Raw genomic sequence first — 17,444 nt, 5'->3', positions numbered from 1 at the left:
TTTTAAACTTATTTTTTAATAATTTTGGACTCACATAGGAGTTGCAAAAATGAGAGTTCCCATGTACCCCTCCCTCAGTTTCCCCCAGTGACAACATCTTACATAACCACACTAAGGGTCACAACCAGGAAACTGATATTAGTATAATGCTATTAAAACTATAGACTTTAGGGGTGCCTGGGTGGGTAGTCAGTTAAGCGGCTCTTTGTTTTGCCTCAGGTCATGATCTCAGGATCCTGGGATCAAGCCCTGTGTCTGGCTCCATGCCTAGTATGGAGTCGGCTTGAGATTCTCTCCCTCTGCCTCCCCCGCCCCCCTCAAATAAAATAAATAAAATCTTTTTTAAAAAAACAAACTACAGACTTTATTTGGATTTCACCAGTTTTTATATCCCCTCATTTTCTTTTCTTTTTTTGTATATAGTTCTATGAAATTTTACAACATGTACAGGTTTATGGACTTAGAATCAGGATGCAGACCTGTGACCCAGAGAAAGTCCCTTGTGCTATGTCTTTGTAGTCACACTCTCCTCCCCAACCCTAACTCTAGCAACCACTGGTCTGCTCTCCATCACAAGTAGGGATGGACAGAACTTCCTGTGCCGGCTTTGTGGTGGGCTCTATGGAAGGCTGAGCCTGGAACACTGGTGAACACCACCCCCCCCTTTACTATCACCTCCCCTGGGAACTAACTGGGAACTCACCCCAGTGGTTGGAGGGTATGCACTTAGGGGAGGGGCAGTGTCTATCAGAGCCATTTTGGGGGTCAGGGCAGAGGGTGGTGACGTTAGTCCTAAGGCCCTTATGCACACACTCTGCCTCCCACTCCAAGGGTGCGTAGGGAGCCTGGAGGGAGGAGCACCTTGGAGCACAAGCAGGCTATGTGGTTGGACGGCTCTGATGTGTCTCCTGTTGCCTGGGTCTCTGCCCCCTGCCTTCCAGGACCACAGGGACCAGTGCAATCCCTCTTCTACACATAAGCCTGCTGGATGCTTGAAGGCAGCACCCCCCAAAAGACTGGCTACAGCTTTTTGCAGTTTACAAGGACTATCACATCCGACCCTCACAGCTCTTCTGTGGGGCACGCATTATTATTGTTGTTGTTTCTATTTGACAGAAGGAGAAACAGACTCGGAGAGAATAAACGCATTGTCCAAAGTCACATAGAATTTTAACGTAAATCCTTTTTGACCTTGTCTTCTCCTGTCACATTCCCTTGAACTTTGTCTTTCTCAAGCTAAAGGCAGTCAGCTCAATTCCTCTTATTGCCATGACGTATCCCTCACTTTTTCCTCACTACCAGGATGAAAAGACTCAGGATGAGAGATCCTGCCTTCTGGGCAGGAAGGGGCAGAAGCTGAAATAGAAACTTTTTCTTGGGAGAGTGAAGGGAAGATGGGCACCATCAGGCTGTAGATGCTGCCAGATACCTGGGTGGGGTGAGCTGGGGGTACTGTAGTTCATTCTGGGAGGAGTGTGCAAATGAGGGGGGCTTTCCTGGCACAGGAGGGCTGGGGAGTCCCCAGGGAGAGGTCACTCTGTATCAGTGGAGTCACCGGGTACAGGCCTATGGGGGCAGGAGTGGGAAGTTGGTCCTGTAAAGGCATTTGGAATGGTGGGGCTGGAAGATACTTTTGTGGTACAAAGGGGGAAAGTAGACTTTCCCAGAGACACACAGAGAAGGGCAGAGACTTTCCCAGACACACACAGCAGGGCAGCGGCCCAGGTCTAGCCACAGCCCAGCGGCCACCTGGAGCTCTCATAGAGGAGTCATGTGCTCAGGCTGTGCGGTGCAAGAGAGTACGTCCTCAACTAGGTCCTCGATGGCTCCCGCCAAGCTTTAGAGACAGGGCCTTATTTGAACCACTTATACTCAGGACACAGTGCCTGTCCTATAGGGTTCCAGCATGCCATCAGAGAGGGCAGGAGTAACCTAAGTTCACACAGCTAATATGTGGTATAGCCAGGACCTTGTTCTCCAGGGTCTGGGTCTTAGTCCCAGAAGGGCCTCCTGGAAGAACACAGTCTCTCTAGCCCAGACTCAGAGCCATAAGAAGAGGGTACAGGTGTTTGAGGGATTTGGGGTCATCTCTGGCTTCTCCTAACCCTTCCATCTGCCTCCCATCCCACCTGCCAGCCTGTCAGCTTGTATTAAGGCAGGCACCAGGGAGCTCTGTGGATGAGCTGGGAATTACGAAGTGCCTTCAAAATGGATCATTTATATTGCCCACAACATAAGATTCTGTGCTTTTCACTCTTCACCAGGCAAACTCCTGCCCATCCTATAAAACCCAGCTCAGAGGTACAGCAAATAACCATGTACAAACCCACAGAGGGAGTCACATCACATTCCAAAGAATCTTACAGACCATGATCTCCGACCACAATGCAATATAATTAGAAGTCAACAAGAAAAATATAAACCTCCCATAGGCTGAGAAACTAAAACCATACTTCTAAATCATCCATGAGTTAAAGAGGAAATGACAATGAAATTTTGAAATATTTAGAACTGAATGATAAGGAAAGCATGAGCAGTTTCTATTTCCTTTGTGAAGTCACAGTCTCTGGGCCCATGTGCCAAACATTTATCTTCCGTTGCCTCTCCAGCTACACTCTGCACCCTCCTCCCTCCAGCTCTAGGCTCCGGAGCGCCCACCTCTATGGGCTGCATAGACATTCCCTTGTCCAGGGCTTCCATAGGATTTACCCCCAGTCCTTTGCACCATGATTGCTCTGAGCTGGGTATGCCTGTCAAGCTTAGGCCGTAGCTCCTGTCAGTAGCACCCCCCCCCATAGTTGCCACTTTCACCACTCCCTCCCAGCACCCCTTCAGCTCGGGGTGACAGCTTTGGCCTAGGGCAGATGGCAAAGGGCTGCTCTTGCTAGCCCTTCAGTGATATGCCACCCCTGTGGTTTCCCTGCACCCTGACTACACCTTTAAATAGTGCTTTCCTTAAACTCTCCTCAAAGGGCCCAATTTGAGTGTTCCATGTGCTTCCTGTGGATAACCCCATGCTTAGAAAGTGCTCGCCAGCAGTCCCTAACCGTGTTCTCACTTCTGGATGACTGAGCTCTGACCTTATGTTATCCCTCTCTGGGTTGTCCCTACTGCTAACTTGTCAGCACCTGAGGTCAGCAACAGGGTCAGCTTCATCACCTGGTCTACTCTCAGGGCACAGAAAAGGTATTGATTAGGATATCAAACAAATGAAGGACTAAATTAGAATTCCTTCTGCATACATGAGAGCATGCGATTGTTCGCTTGTAGGGGATTTGGGACAGAGTGAAGACTCAGACATCAAGAAAAAAAGAGAGAGAGAACTTTAGACTTTAGACTGGGGCAAAAATAGGTGCTTAACAAAAGAATGAGGGGCGCCTGGGTGGCTCAGTTGGTTAAGCGACTGCCTTCAGCTCAGGTCATGATCTCAGGGTCCTGGGATCGAGCCCCGCATCGGGCTCCCTGCTCTGCGGGAAGCCTGCTTCTCCCTCTGACCCTCCCCCTGCTTGTGTTCCCTCTCTCGCTGTCTCTTTCTCTCTGTCAATTAAATAAATAAATAAAATCTTTAAAAAAAAAAAAGAATGAATCTTCAGTTCTATGAGCTGGGATTCTTAAGGATTCAGTCTGTTCTCCTGCCATCAAGCAAACAGAAGATCCAGACACAAGGAGAGCCCAGTGGGGCATCAGTGCAGTAGTAAATGCCTACCCCCCCAACCTGCTCACCGGCACCCCTCCAGAGTGACTTCTGTAGCCCATCTCTCGGCCTTGGTCCTCCCATCCTAGAAGGTCTCCAACCTTCCCTCCCATCCCAGAACAGAGTCAGCCAACTGATCTCTGGGCCGGGGGGCCATAGTGCCTTGAGTACTGGTATGGGGTATCTGTCTGCCCTCAGGGGAGGAACCTAAACTGAAAAGTAGAGAGAGCACATCAGGTCTTAAAGGTTTGGATTTGGCTGGAAGAAAGGAGGTAAAGAAGATATTCCAAACTGGGCAGAGCTGGAACAAAGGTCTTGTGGGGGGAAATGGGGTGACTTTGGGTGAGGAGTGAGGAGAATCTGCCCAGGCTGAGCAAAGACCCCAGCCTTGGTCGGTCGGGGAGGTGAAAGTCTGTCACCTGATCATTTCTCAGGGCCAGTCCTTTCAGTGCTGGGTGAGGGACTCAGCTTGTTTCCCAAAGCATTCATTTACCCAGAAAACGGGCATTAAGTGCCTGCTATGTGCCAGGGACTTTGCCAGGAACTTAGGGTACAAGAGTGGCGAGGGCAGCCCCCATCCCTGATTGAGCTCGGGGACAACTGGGACACAGATGATTCTAGGAGGGCAAGGAAACCACCATTACCTAGCAGCCCCTTTGTTTCTGCTCCACGCAGAGGCTGGGTCTGTCCCCATTTTACAGTCGAGGAAGCTGAGGCTGCCTCGGTGGCAAAGCCCAAGGACTTTGCTGACAGGGTCAGCTGCTCAGTCAGTCCTTTGCCCAGAGGGAAGCTGGGAGCACGCTTCGGACTTTCCGGAAAGGCGGAGTGCGTCTGTGCACTGGGAGGGGGTCCCCTTTCCCCGCCCCTTCCCCGCCCGGAGGCCGCGGCGCGGCGGGGCCCGGGAGGGCGGGGGCGGAGCTGGCGACGCCGCGGGGGCGGAGGGCGACCGCGGCCCGGCCGGGCGGCGGACAACCCAGAGAACCGGCGTAGCCGGAGGACCGGAGGAGGAGGCGACCCGGCGCGCCGGGGATGTGACCCTGCGGCCAGAGGAGGACCGAGGCGGTCCCCGTGAGTGAGCACCCGCGCCCCCCCGGCGCACGGCCCAGCCTCGCTGCCACTTTCATTTCTGCGGCTGTCCCGGCGTGGCTCCGTCCGGAGGCGACCTCCGCCGCAAGGCAGGCTGGCCGCAGCGCTCCGTCCGGGGTCCGAGGCTCCGAGCTGCGAAAGTCGGGGTTCGGGGGTGCCGGTGTTGGAGGGGGGCGTGTCTTCGGGAGCGGAAACGTCAGGCCTGCGCCTCTGGGTCCTACGACCGGTCTGTCCCGGCAGCTGGGCGAGTGGGGTTAGGGGGTGCGGGGGCGGCCTAGGGGTGGACACGGGGGACCGAGCGCCGCTGGGCAGAGTCCCGCCTCCACTTTTCTCTTGGATCTCTGCCTTCAGGGCGCCCGCGCGCGCACACACACAGACGCACACACTTCGCCCAGGCAGAGGCAGCATTCTGGTTTCAAACTGGGGCCAGCCCCCTGCCAAGGTCCTGGGCCAGGCCTGGGGAGTGGCAGGTGTGGCCCTGGCAGGGGGCTACATGTCAAAAGCAGGCAGGGCCACTGTGTGGTCTTCATTTGGGAAGCCCAGATGCCCACCCAGGGAGTGAGCCATCCCTGGGCACTTTAGGAGTAAAAGGACCCCCGGAGTTAGGAAACGGGGGCTCAGAGGCAGAAATGGCCAGAGTTCAGGGAGGGGACAGAGGTTCTGTGAGGCAAGGAAACCCAGTAAGGGCATGGGAGTGGAAAGGGAAGAGACAAGGGACAAGTGGCTTGTATAGATTCTCCCCTGCCCTTCCTGAAGCTTACATTTTCCTGGGGAAAGACCCAGGTCTTGAAATACCCAGATTGTGGGAGTCTAGCTCACTGGTCAGGACACTCATGGTGCTGTGGGGGAATGGGGGAGGTCCAGCATGTTGGGGGAACAGGAATTAGGTTGGTCTGACTGGTGGGAACATGCTTCCCCTCTGTCTCCACTTCCCTCTTTTCCCCTTACCTCCGCCAGAACAGTGACCAGCCAGCACAAGAAAATGGCCCTTTACTCATTGTGATGGGCTGAGCCCCACCTTATCCCAGTTCCCAGTTCTGCCGTTGGAGATCCCCTGTCAGTAACTTGCTGTGTGAATGGCGGCTCCTCAGAAAGAGGGCCTCAGTTTCCCCATCTGTGCAAGAAGTGGGTTGGTCAGTTGATTTCTCAGGGCTCTTGAAACTCTAAGCTTTACTTAAAGCCTGAGCATCGACTATGTGCCAGGCCCTGCCCTAGGCAGGGGGTGGGGGGGCGGGGGGGGACTTGGGGGGAAACAACAGTGGCCAAAGAGCAGCCTTCCCCGCACCCAGGAGAAAGACATCTGGGTTCAGTAGAGGGGGCTGTGGGAGGAGATAGCTTTCCACCTGACCGTGTATAGTCACAGAGACTGGTGTGAGAAAACACACAGAGGCAGCAGGGTGGGGATAGATTCAGGGATCACGCAGCAGCGCCAAGGTTGGGGGCAGGTGGCAGACGGAAGTGGGCAGGAAAGATAGGGTGAGGTGATGAATGTTGGTAACTATGAGTAAAGGGGGCTGTGGAAAGGAGGAGAACCAGGAACCCCACCTAATTGCAGTAGGAATGATTTTGGAAGCACCTGCCCCAAGCAGAGTGTGGAATACAGGTGGCATGTGAAGTGTGGAAATCTCCTCCTCTGGGATCAGGAAACCCAGGATCCACACTTCTCTGGGTAGAAGTCGAGGATCAAGGAATGGATGAGATGACTTTCCACATCTTTGAGGGATTTTTTCAAGAGGACAAGACCCTGCTGGGAGACCTGCCCCTACTCCCCAAACACCTGTCATTGACTTGACCATCCCCATCCTGACCTGCCTGTTGTGCATACAAGGAAGAATCCTTGTTCCAGGCTTCTCCACTAGCCTGACTTGTTGTCTGACGTGACATCTCCCTCCATCTGTCGCGTTGTTCCTTCCCCCATCCTGCCCCAGCATTATGAGAGACGTGAGAAGGTTAAGTGCTTCTGTGTCAGCTCTGAGGTTAAGGCGAGGCTTTGTTTGTGGCTGTGTTCAGCCTGAGTCTAGGGCTAGAGTCAGGACTCAGATTGACCGGGGTCAGGGCCAGGTCAGAGGTCAGCCGGGAGCCACAGCTCAGTGCTTAGCCTACGCTCAGCCTTAGCCCTCCGTCTGTGGCTAAATTCTGGTCTCAGCAGGTACCTGGGTGCACGTTTCCCAAGGACTCATACACGCCCAGGGGAGGTGAAATGACTACCACGTGAGTCTCAAACACCTGGCCTATACCTGCATGGCCCAGGACATTGTGCGGGTCAGACTCATGCTTGCTCTGGCATTCACCAGCCGTGGTGGAGCTGAAACTAGAATCCAGGACTCCTGCCCCCAAGCCTGGGGCTCTGCTGTCCCAAAGTCTGTTCTGAGTCTGGGATCCCTCCATTTGAGAGGCAAAGCAAATTTGTCTGAATTTTAGAAAGGCCCAGCTGGGTAGATGTGACTGCATTCTCCTACCTCCCGGTGCCAGGCGCGTAGTAGGTACTCGCAGAACATGTATGTCAGGTGCAGGGGGAGAGGCCAGTGGCTTGTTCTGCTTTGGGGCGGGAGGAGGCTGGCTCGGCGGGGGAAGGATCTCTAGCCACTCTCAGAGGAAGTGGCCCCCATCCGGACCCGCCACATCCCCCTCTCCTCCAGCGCCTGCAGCCACACTCAGAGGCCACCCAGCTGGCCATATGAGGGCCCTGTCCTCTTCCAGGGTAATAAAAGGAAAGTACATTTTTGGTAGAAAAGTCCCTCCTGCTCCCTGGGAATCCCCGGTGGCCGGATGGACTACGGGATATCCCAGAGGAAGCTGAAGGCGGGGCCTTGCCCCTACCCTGACCCCCAGCACAATGCAGCCAGGCTCTCCCACGCTGCACCGGCTGGCCCACGGGGCGCCCCCGAGGTCATTTCATCCAGGCTCCTGCCTCCTGGCGAGCCTGCAGGAAGCCTCTGCCACCTCTCTAATGGTCAACAAGAAGTCAGATGAGCACCTGTTTGGAGCCCAGGCCCAGAGCTCTGTGAGGTGCGGTGAGAGGGGAGAGGAAACAAAATGAGATAGGAGGGCTGAGGCCGCTTGGCCGGGGGAGCGAGGGTAGCCTGGAGACCGGGCAGGGGCCCTGGCCCTAGGGGATGCGGGGGATTTAGACTCTAGGCGAAGGCTGCAGAGGCTGGCCAAAAGCTGAGGGTGTGAGGGTAGCCTGGAGACCGGGCAGGGGCCCTGGCCCTAGGGGATGCGGGGGATTTAGACTCTAGGCGAAGGCTGCAGAGGCTGGCCAAAAGCTGAGGGTGTGAGGGAAATGATGTGTTGGGAAGTCAAAGCCTTTTGGTGAGGACCTGACCACCACGCTCCCTCCGTGCCCTTGGTCCTGGCAGGGCATCCACAGGTCCTGCCCCTGGACACCTGGCCCTCCACCCAGCCCGGCCATGGCGCTGTGCCTGAAGCAGGTGTTCGCCAAGGACAAGACGTTCCGGCCTCGGAAGCGCTTCGAGCCAGGCACACAGCGCTTTGAGCTGTATAAGAAGGCGCAAGCATCGCTCAAGTCCGGCCTGGACCTACGCAGCGTGGTGAGGCTGCCCCCGGGGGAGAACATCGACGACTGGATCGCTGTGCACGTGGTGGACTTCTTCAATCGCATCAACCTCATCTACGGCACCATGGCCGAGCGCTGCAGCGAAACCAGCTGCCCGGTCATGGCCGGCGGGCCCCGCTATGAGTACCGCTGGCAGGATGAGCGCCGGTACCGGCGGCCCGCCAAGCTCTCGGCGCCGCGCTACATGGCTTTGCTCATGGACTGGATTGAGGGCCTCATCAATGACGAGGATGTCTTTCCCACTCGTGTTGGTGAGTGCCTCCCGGCAGGCAAGTCACACCCAGCCGGGGAGGGAGGGAGCCGCCAGAGCCCATTCTGTAGATGAGGCGTTTAGTTTGACATAGCAGTTCTGTAAGGGGTTGGGGTTGGGGGGGCGGTGGCGGGACATGATTTTCATCCCCATTTTGTAGAAGAGGAAACTGAGGCTCAGAAAGTTTAAGTGTCTGCTCAAGATCAGGCATCTTGAGCTAGGACTGCCTGACTCTCAGCTTGGGACTCTTCTCATCTGAAGCTCAAATGTCCCTCCAGGAGCCACCCTGGCAAGACCACTGTGATTCTTGGAACCTTCTTGAAGAGAATGCCTCTAGGTGCTCCTAGCCCGTCACCCTGCCTGGGCTGACTGACTCGCAGCCGCCTGTTAGTTCTGACTTTTCCCTTCAGGAAAGGGAAGGGGGTGGGGATTGGGAGGGCCAGATTGTATCTGGACCTCAGAGGGGTCTAAGGGCAGAATTCTCCCTTGTCAGGCCCAAGCTCTGGGGCCTTTTCTTTATCTCAGCTGGGCAGCCTGGTGAGGGTGGCGAGAGGAGATGAGTGAAGTCACACTGGCCCTGCTTCCCCACCCAAGGGCAGCAAGAGCGGGTGTTGGCCCAGGAGCCAAGCAAGCATGACAATGTATTCATCACAGCATCACCACCCCCACCTGGCCTCCTGTTCTCCACGTTAAGGCTATGGGAATCAGAGATGGGTGGGGCAGGGTGGGCAAGCCCAGAGGGGAGAAGTCTGAATACTGAGGGAGGCTGGGCACTGAGTCACAATTCAGGGCTCACAGCCCCTCCCCATGTGGGGGCCTGTTATTTCCTGCATTATCATGTCCAGCAGTGGGCATCTGCATTTCACATAGGAGGAACTGAAGCCAACAGAGAGGGACGGTGCACTGAATCGGGGATTCAGAACTGCACCTCGGGTCTCTTGGGGTCCAGGCCCCCGAGTCTAGACGGGCAGGACAAGTCTGAGGAACCTGGGCTGGGCCTGCAAGGGCTCACGAGGAGGCAGGGCTCCAGCCCACCTGAGAGCCATGAGGACCCGGATGGAGCAGGGTGGACCAGTATGGGCCCATGTCTGGGCTCTTATTCCCTTCTAGCCTTAACCCCCAGGCCTGGGACACCCCAGTGTCTGTGCCTTAACCCTGGGGATGGCTCTGCCATAGAGGAGAAGAAGGTGTAGTCACCAAGATCTCTGCCCTGAGCGCGGGGGACTGTGCCGAAATTACACCTCTTTTACAGGTGCCGGAGCCTCTCTCGGGCAGGGGGTGTGGGGTTTGTCTCTGAAGGTCGCTGCAGGGCAGTGCCCACAGGTTGGAATCCTGCCTCCAGTCTGTACTAATTGCTAGTATCGCCTTGAGCGAGTGGGGTTGCCATCATGCACCTCGACTTTATCAGGTCTAGAAGGGCTACCGTACCCATATCATAGGGGGCCAAAAGTGCAGAGGACCCAGCACAGGGCCCAGCTCAAAGACGGAAGGTTCTTTGTGTTATTGAATAGTTGAAGTGATGAGAGTTATCTGAACTAGTTCTTGAGGATTTTGTAATTCTCAGGATGCAGGATCTGGGGCCTGCTGTGTGAATGTTATGAAGAGGAAGGAGATGGGGTGGGGCTGGCGAAGGAGGTTGGGGTCAGATCATGAAAGGCTTTGAGCAGGCACCATGCTGCGAAGTTAGAACTTAATCCCGAAGACCCGTGTTTTTAAAAATGGACCAGAGATGTTGATAAACTCACCTTGGAATTATATCCAAGATATCACGGGGCAGTACCTGCACACACGCACATATTTCTGCGGGGAATCTGGGCATAACTTCCATCCTAGTCGAAGAAGGTTGGTCAGTGGCCCCAGCATGGTTGCAGAGTCCGGCTCTGGGTGATGGGGAAATGTGGGAGATGATTCGTAGTTCAGCAGGGGAGAGGCACAGCGAGATCTGTGCTTTGTTTAAAGGGGAAGTGGGGAAAAAGCGGGCCCTGGTCTCTCCGTCCCCTGCAAGGAAGTGGCCATCCTGGGTGAAGGCTGCCTGTGGCGGAGAGGGCAGGGTTGGGCAGCAGTTCATCCCCAGACTGCTGATCCCCCCACTTCTGCTCATCACCGCCCGCTAGGAGTTCCCTTCCCCAAGAACTTCCAGCAGGTCTGCACCAAGATCCTGACTCGCCTCTTCCGGGTCTTCGTCCATGTCTACATCCACCACTTCGATAGCATCCTCAGCATGGGGGCTGAAGCACATGTCAACACCTGCTACAAACACTTCTACTACTTCATCCGTGAGTTCAGCCTGGTGGACCAGCGGGAGCTGGAGCCGCTGGTGAGGCTAGGCCCCTGCCGCCCTCCCCTCCCAGGGCTAGCCTCAGAGTTTTCAGATCCAAAGGCTACCTACTTTCAGAAAATCGAATCCCCATGTGGATAAATTAGGGGAAGGCAATTCATTGAACAGTAGATTCTGTACTTTAATACAGAATTCATTCTAGTTTCAGTTTATAGACTCATCTACAGCCTGGAGTTGGGGTGGTGGGTGCGGGAAGGGGCCAGATTCAGGCAGAAGAACAGCCAGGCCCCGTGGTTTGGGAAGGGACTGCCTAGTAGGTTGAGCTCTGACTGACCCCTACCTACCTTCTGTCTCTGCAGAGGGAGATGACAGAGCGGATCTGTCACTGAGCCCAAGCCTGGAGTTATTGCCTGTCAGATGGACCATCTGAACACAGAGTGGCTGGGGAGAAGACCCTCAGGAATCTGGTGGCAGAGGAACCTAAAGTCCCTGGGACCCCTCCACACACACAAAGCCCCTGGACTTGTAGTTCTCAAGAGTCTGCCCACGTGCCCCCTGACTGCTTATCAATGGAGAACGGGAGAGCTTAAAAGTGGGCAAATAGAAAGAAAGAAGGAGGTACATCTTCATAGGAAGTCTAGGGTGGGATAGACTAGGTTTCTGCTCCAGTCCTTGACCCTTCCATGGTGGTTCCCGTGCCCGTGTGGGGAATGTAGATGTGGCTGAGTGATAGCGAGAAAGGTACAAGAGTGTAAGCAAGCTGTGTGTGGAACAGCACAGATGACTGCGTGAGTGTGTGTGAGTGTGTGATTTACACTGTGGGGTGTGTCTGTAAGAGCTAGCTGCCTTAGACCCTCCTTGGCACATAGAAGGCCCTCCATAAATGCTAGGTAAATGAATGAACGGAAGGAGGGAAGGAAGGAGGGATTGGGACCACCAGACCATGACCCCTGGGGGAGTGATGACAGGTCAGTGGTCTAACCATGTGTGTAAGTGCACAAAATATGACTGTAGATGTAGTTCTTTATTTGAACCTTCAGGCTACCAGCTTCCATAAGCATGCGTTCTGGGGAGCCGTAGGGACTTAAGAAGGGACTCTTGCCCTGAGTACCTAAACCCTTGGCCCACCACAGACACAGGTTCTGATCTGCTCAGTCAGAGATGCCCAGGAACTGTCATTTCACTCATCCCTCTGCTTCTAGGAAAGCCTGATTATAGATAGCCTCCTGAGGGCTGGGAGCGATCCCTCATGTCCACAAAGGTCCTCTGGTCCTTAAATTGGGAATCATACACTCCAATCTAGCTCCCAGAATCTATAGACTTGGCTCTCAGGATCTGAAGCCCAGTGCAAGATAATCCTCCAACCCAAGGAGCTAGTGGAACTTGAATTCGGAAACCCCAGAGACTTGTCTCCCATCCCCGGCCAGTGAAGACATATTGCTAGTGAATGGACTCTTCCAGGCTTGGAAAGCCCCCATCCTGCAAGGATCTGCCTCCTGCCCAGCCATCCGCGAGACATTCCAGCTGGTTGGATAGCTGTCCACAGAGAACCTGGGATGTTCATTCGACACTCCATTACTTGGTACCGCCATGCCTAGCCCTGTGCCCAGACCCACCTGTGGGGAAACTGAGGCAGGGACGGGGCCCTCCCTCCCAGAGCCTCTACACTGGGAGGCCAGGATGGAGAGCCAGAAAGGGCCTGAGGATCATCCAGTCTCCCAGAATCCTCTATGTACGTAGGAGGAAGCTGAAGCCAGGAAGAAAGGAGAGAGAAACTGTCCAAGGCCTCACAGAGAGGCTTTTGTGGAGCGAGACTAGCAACCAGGGGTCCTGACTCCCACCCCAGGGCCTGTGGATTGCTACATAGGGAGATGAGTTGCATGTGGAAAGAGGGTTTGACAGCCCCTCTCTAGAGCACAATTGTTCCTGCTTTAAGCAAGGATTTCTAGTGAATGCCAGAGTACCCACTGCCCCGCAGGTCCGCTGGGGCTGTATGCTGAGCCAAGCCTCCAAAATTATGCCCCTCTCCGTGGCCCAGCAGCTGCCTGATCTCTGAGAAAGCAGATGGGGCTCCTGGGGCCCCCATCTGGACCCCAGACCACTGCCTCTGGAGAAGTTCCCGAGGGAAACACTTACCCAGCAGCTTTGCCAGAGGCTCTGGGGTGGGGTGAGGTCCGGGGGGATCAGAGATTCCCTCAGGGAGGACTGTGGATTGGAAGATGGGTTCTAGGCTGTGGCCAGTGCTGGCTGTGGAGGGGGTGGGGAGACGGGAAATCTATTTTTGTGAAACAGAGAGAAGAGTTTATTATTGTTATTTTTGGTAAAATAAAGGAGGCAAACTAAAGCGGCACTGGTGGGAAACTGTGGTCTGGGTGCCACATGGCTCCTGGGCAGGCTGTGGGGGGAGCTGGGCCAGACTGGAGAAGGGAGGGCTTTTTGCCCTGAGATCCCAGGCCATGTGGAGGGCTGGCTGGTGTGGTCATGTCTGGCCTAGCTCTCCAGGGTGGAGACACCAAGGTTTTCCCAGGGCTCTAGGAATTCTGGACCCAGAATTTCTGGCCTAGTCCAGGAGTAGGGAGGGCTGGCCCTTGCCTTCGGGAAATTCAGTCTCTTGGGAGTGTTTCCTTGTTTCAGCTCAGGTTCCCTGGCATGGCTATTCTCATCCCACCTCCTTAGTCTGTGTGGTTTGTTGGAGCAAATGGGTTAAGGGACAGAGCAGAACTATAGCCCTAACCCTAATGACAGCAAAGGAAGCCTTTCTCAAGAAAAGGCTGTTTGTCAGGTGCTGGCTAAAGCTCAAAATGGGGGTGGCAAGGCATGGGGCTGACTTCTGAGCTTATTCCTTCAGGATACATCTGAGCCCCTTAGCGCAGGTCTTGCTATCATTCCACTGTCCCTTACCCACCAGCTGCCCATACAAGAGTCAGCAAAGGGCCACCTAGAGCTCTTTCCTCTCCCTGAGAAGGAGACAGGCTGGCTTTGTGCAGTGGCTCTCCTGGGAGGTACAGTCCTGAGGTCTAGTCCCAGCCCAGCCCCTAAGGTACAATGATGGGCCTTTTTCCCCTCTAGACCTCGATTTCCCAGTCCGTTTCATGACCCCCAGTGTGGGAGCGAGGGACTGACTTACCTCTGAGCTCCTTCATTACTCACAGTCTGTGATCATTCACAATCATAACAGTAATAGCTAATACTTGACTGAGTGTCAGGCACAGTTCTAAATGCTTGACATGTAATAGCCTACCAAATCAGGTTTGTCTTTGGCTAGCTGCCTGGCTCCCTTCCTAGTGCCCAGTATTCCTGCTTTCACTGCTTTAATATCTGGAAGGCCTTCCACTCTGCCGTTCCTTCTTCAGGCTCACCAGAGGAGGCCCAGCCCAGCATCCTAAAAGGTGGCCCTGCTTGCATACCTCCTATGACAGGTCACCCACTACCTCCTCAATGACTGGACAGCTCAGACTCAAAGTTCAGGCTCTGCGCTCATAGTTGTTTTGGAATACACCACAGCAGAGAAGGTAAATTTATCTCAAAACTGTGTGGCCTTAACATGAGAATGTCTAATTACATCAGGAAGACATCGCAAAACTGCTTTGAGAAATTCAGAGAGGAAAAAAAAATTCAGAGAGGGATTCTCAGAGAAGACTGAGCAGAGGTAAAGAAAAAGGAGGATGTAGAAGAGAGAGCTAGGGCTTCAGCAAGCCAGAGGAAAGCAAGCAGCATTTCCCCCACCCCGTAGGGCAAAACTTGGCAGGAGAGGGTCCTGTGAGAGGCAATGTGTTGGGGGTAGAGGGACAGTTTGGTTGGGTAACCACTGCAGAAGGCTTTGTTTTCCTGTTTGTTCAAGATCCATAAAAATATTTAGAGCAGAGAATGAGGTGGAAGCAAGGCACTCTCCCCATTTTGGGACAGAGCATCTACCTTTGAATACCCTACCACCCTTGGCCCTGGTGAACATTGTAGCTTCTTTGAGGTTTCCTGCTGCCATTCCCACTCTCCCACCCCCAGAAGCTGTATGTAGTGCATGGTGAAGGGAGCCACAGTATAGCTGGAGGTCCAGCTGATTTGGGGGAGCCCTCCTGGAGCCCTTCCTTCTCTGAATCCTCCAGAGCCTTCATCTAGTATTAACTGAACCATGTACGTAGAGACATAACAGTTTTGAGAACCTGGATTGAAACATAGGCCTGAGAGACTCAGGACCAGCTGGCTATTTAGATATTCAGGGAACAGAGAGAGGAACAGGCCAGCATGGCCACTGAAGACATGAAGTTTGAGTGGGCCTAGAATGTGATGGGTGGGAGAGGTCAGGATATACAGGGGCTTTCGGGTTGGACTGAGGGATTCTCTAAGTGACTCAATACAGAAGCTTGGGGGAAGGCCCCCTTTCCAGCCTTCACCCAGACTGAGAAATGTAGCAAATCCCTGAATGTTCTCTCAGGTTCCAGACCTCCCATCATACAGATGAGAAGACTGAGCCCAGAAGGGGAAAAGAACATTCATCAGGATGGTGGGATGGAAGTCTAAGAGGCTCTTAACTAGCAGTGCTCATCAGACCCACACAACAATCCTGAGACAGACAGGGAAGGGATATTTTACTTCCATTTCACCAAGGAGGAAACACACTCAAAGTCAGGACCTGAAACCCAAGTCAGCACTCTCATTCCCTCATTACACTTGCAGGCTTCGGCCGCCAGGAAGGAGGCGGCCAAGCAGCGGCAGGGGGCTGTTGAAATATTAATTTAAACGCAGCTGATTTTCTCCAAGAAATGAACTTTTAAGTGTTTAATTTTGAACTACTGGGGGTAACGCTTTGCTCAAGGAAAACTCTTTGAGTAAAATGATAGGTACACAAACGTCTGAAGAAATTTTACGGAATTAGCCCTCGTTTTAGAAAAGACTGGCAGCATTCCCCCATATGCAAAAGGCACTTTAAAAATTCCATCCTGGCACACGGAAGCTCTCGGAAGCACTCGGTAAATGGTAATTACACCTGCCGGTGCTTGGCCGCCTCCCTCCTGGCCCTTCCCCGACTTCCCGACCTTCACTCGGAATGGAGCGAAGCTAAGCTCCACCCCCGCCGCAGCAATCTCCCCGCCCCAGCAATCTTCCCGCCCCTCTCTAGCGCGTCTTCCCAATTTACTTAACTCGCCCCCACTCTTGCTCGGGGCGTAGCCATCAGGGCGCATGCGCAACTCCGCCCCTCTCCGGTCGGGCCCGCCCCTCGGGTCTAGTACTGCCTCTTCCGCGTTCTCGGAGCGACCTGCCGGTGGGTGCGCGCGACCGGTCCCGCAGCTGAGGTAAAGGCGACGCAGCGAGGTATCCCTCCGAGCAAAATGGGGCGGGGGGGGGGGTCTGTGAACGAGTCGGTGTGCCCGGGACAGGGCAGTCAGGGCCTTCAGAGTGGCCCGAGGTCACGATCCGATGGTGTTGCGGAGTGACCGTCGAAGGGAACGCTTCTTTAGGGCTCTCCTCAGGGACCCCGTCTGTGACCTGGCTGGGTTCCGTCTGTGGCGAGCTCAGGACGCGGCGTGATGCCCCCGGCCGGGGCTCAGCCGGTACCTGGGGTCAGGATTAGGTTGTGACAGGTGTCCGAGGTCGGAGCTCAGTCAGTGGCCAGTGTGAAACTCAATCCCTACCACGCTGTATGGCTGGGCTCAAGGCTCACAAAGTACAACATCACGAAGAGATTTTCACATGAGGAGTTTATCATCTGTGTGCACTATCTTATTTTAAAGTTAACTGCTTTCATCCAAAAGCTCTTGACATGTGTGGGTCCGCTGTACAGTGAGGAGAGATGATGCTAGGCGTATTCTCTTATTAGGCTACCTGTCAGATGGTCAGTGGCAGATCAGAGCCCTGCGCAGGTGACACGAATGAAATGTTGGACGTGCTTGACTTTGGGTTAGGTAGTCCTGGGTTTAGCTCTCACCTCTGCCACTTCCTAGCTGTGTGCCCTTGAGTCATTTCCCCTCTCAGAGCTTCGATTTGTCTTGTATAAAAAGGGCATAATAAGGTCATTGTGAAGGTTGACTAGGATTACATGGGTCATCTAGTATGGCACCCATCACAAAATGGGTGTTGAAGACATGGCAGGTGTGATTTCTAGGAACTAGGTCATTTTGGATGGGAGTACTTTAGAGAGGGCCCTGGGGAAGAGTTGAGGTGCCCTAAGTCTTGAAGCCTCCTTGGACTTTATAGTTGGAACTTACCTTGCAGAATGGGAAGGGAACTAGTGCTTTTTTTTTTTTTTTTAAGATTTGATTTATTTATTTGCTAGCGAGAGAGAGCATAGGCGCAAGAGAGTGAGCGAAGAGTACAAGCAGGGGGAGCTGCAGGCAGAGGGAGAAACAGACTTCCTGCAGAGCAAGCAGCCCCATGCAGGACTCGATCCCAGGACCCCAGGATCATGACCCCAGCCAAAGGCAGCTGCTCAACCGACTGAGCCACCCAGGCATCCCGGGAACTAGAGCTTATTGACCATGGCTCATGTGCCAAGCACTGCACTGGGCCGTTGATGTATATTGTCGCACTGGATCCTCAGCCATCGGCCTCAGCACCAGCCATC

At 54.2% G+C, this 17,444-nt stretch overlaps 2 protein-coding genes across 12 annotated transcripts in view; both read left to right on the top strand.

Moving 5' to 3' along the window:
- The first annotated feature begins 4,624 nt into the window (after nt 1-4,624).
- MOB3C (MOB kinase activator 3C) lies at nt 4,625-13,229 on the top strand. Of its 4 annotated transcripts, none has more exons than XM_027604381.2 (4): nt 4,625-4,869; nt 8,140-8,608; nt 10,722-10,924; nt 11,245-13,229. In XM_027604381.2, the coding sequence occupies exons 2-4, from the start codon at nt 8,191-8,193 to the stop codon at nt 11,272-11,274; spliced, it is 651 nt and encodes a 216-aa protein (XP_027460182.1). In that variant the 5' UTR covers nt 4,625-4,869; nt 8,140-8,190; the 3' UTR covers nt 11,275-13,229. The 4 variants fall into 4 exon arrangements, with proteins under 4 accessions (XP_027460182.1, XP_027460178.1, XP_027460188.1 ...); XM_027604377.2 differs by having other exon boundaries at nt 4,627-4,762; XM_027604387.2 differs by lacking the exon at nt 4,625-4,869 and adding an exon at nt 4,933-5,006.
- MKNK1 (MAPK interacting serine/threonine kinase 1) overlaps nt 4,665-17,444 on the top strand; it is a 53,869-nt gene continuing 41,089 nt past the window's right edge. For 6 of the 8 annotated variants that reach the window (XM_027604351.2, XM_027604359.2, XM_027604315.2 and 3 more), the window contains exon 1: nt 16,075-16,176. The gene's annotated coding sequence lies outside the window, so the exon portion shown is untranslated. Of the gene's footprint in view, nt 4,763-16,074; nt 16,196-17,444 lie in introns of those variants that run through there. The other 2 variants (XM_027604334.2, XM_027604323.2) reach the window with 2 other exon arrangements.

This window comes from Zalophus californianus, chromosome 4 (assembly GCF_009762305.2).
Source record: "Zalophus californianus isolate mZalCal1 chromosome 4, mZalCal1.pri.v2, whole genome shotgun sequence".
In the NCBI taxonomy this organism is placed as follows: domain Eukaryota; kingdom Metazoa; phylum Chordata; class Mammalia; order Carnivora; family Otariidae; genus Zalophus; species Zalophus californianus.
Note: the sequence above shows the minus strand (reverse complement) of the source record. Positions and strands in the feature narration are given on the sequence as shown.

Excerpts from the sequence above, each read along its gene's own strand:
- MOB3C (XM_027604381.2), top strand. The coding sequence starts at position 8,191 with ATGGCGCTGTGCCTGAAGCAGGTGTTCGCCAAGGACAAGACGTTCCGG. Across the intron at positions 8,609-10,721 it reads TGTCTTTCCCACTCGTGTTG|GAGTTCCCTTCCCCAAGAAC; the intron begins GTGAGTGCCTCC and ends ACCGCCCGCTAG. Across the intron at positions 10,925-11,244 it reads AGCGGGAGCTGGAGCCGCTG|AGGGAGATGACAGAGCGGAT; the intron begins GTGAGGCTAGGC and ends CTGTCTCTGCAG.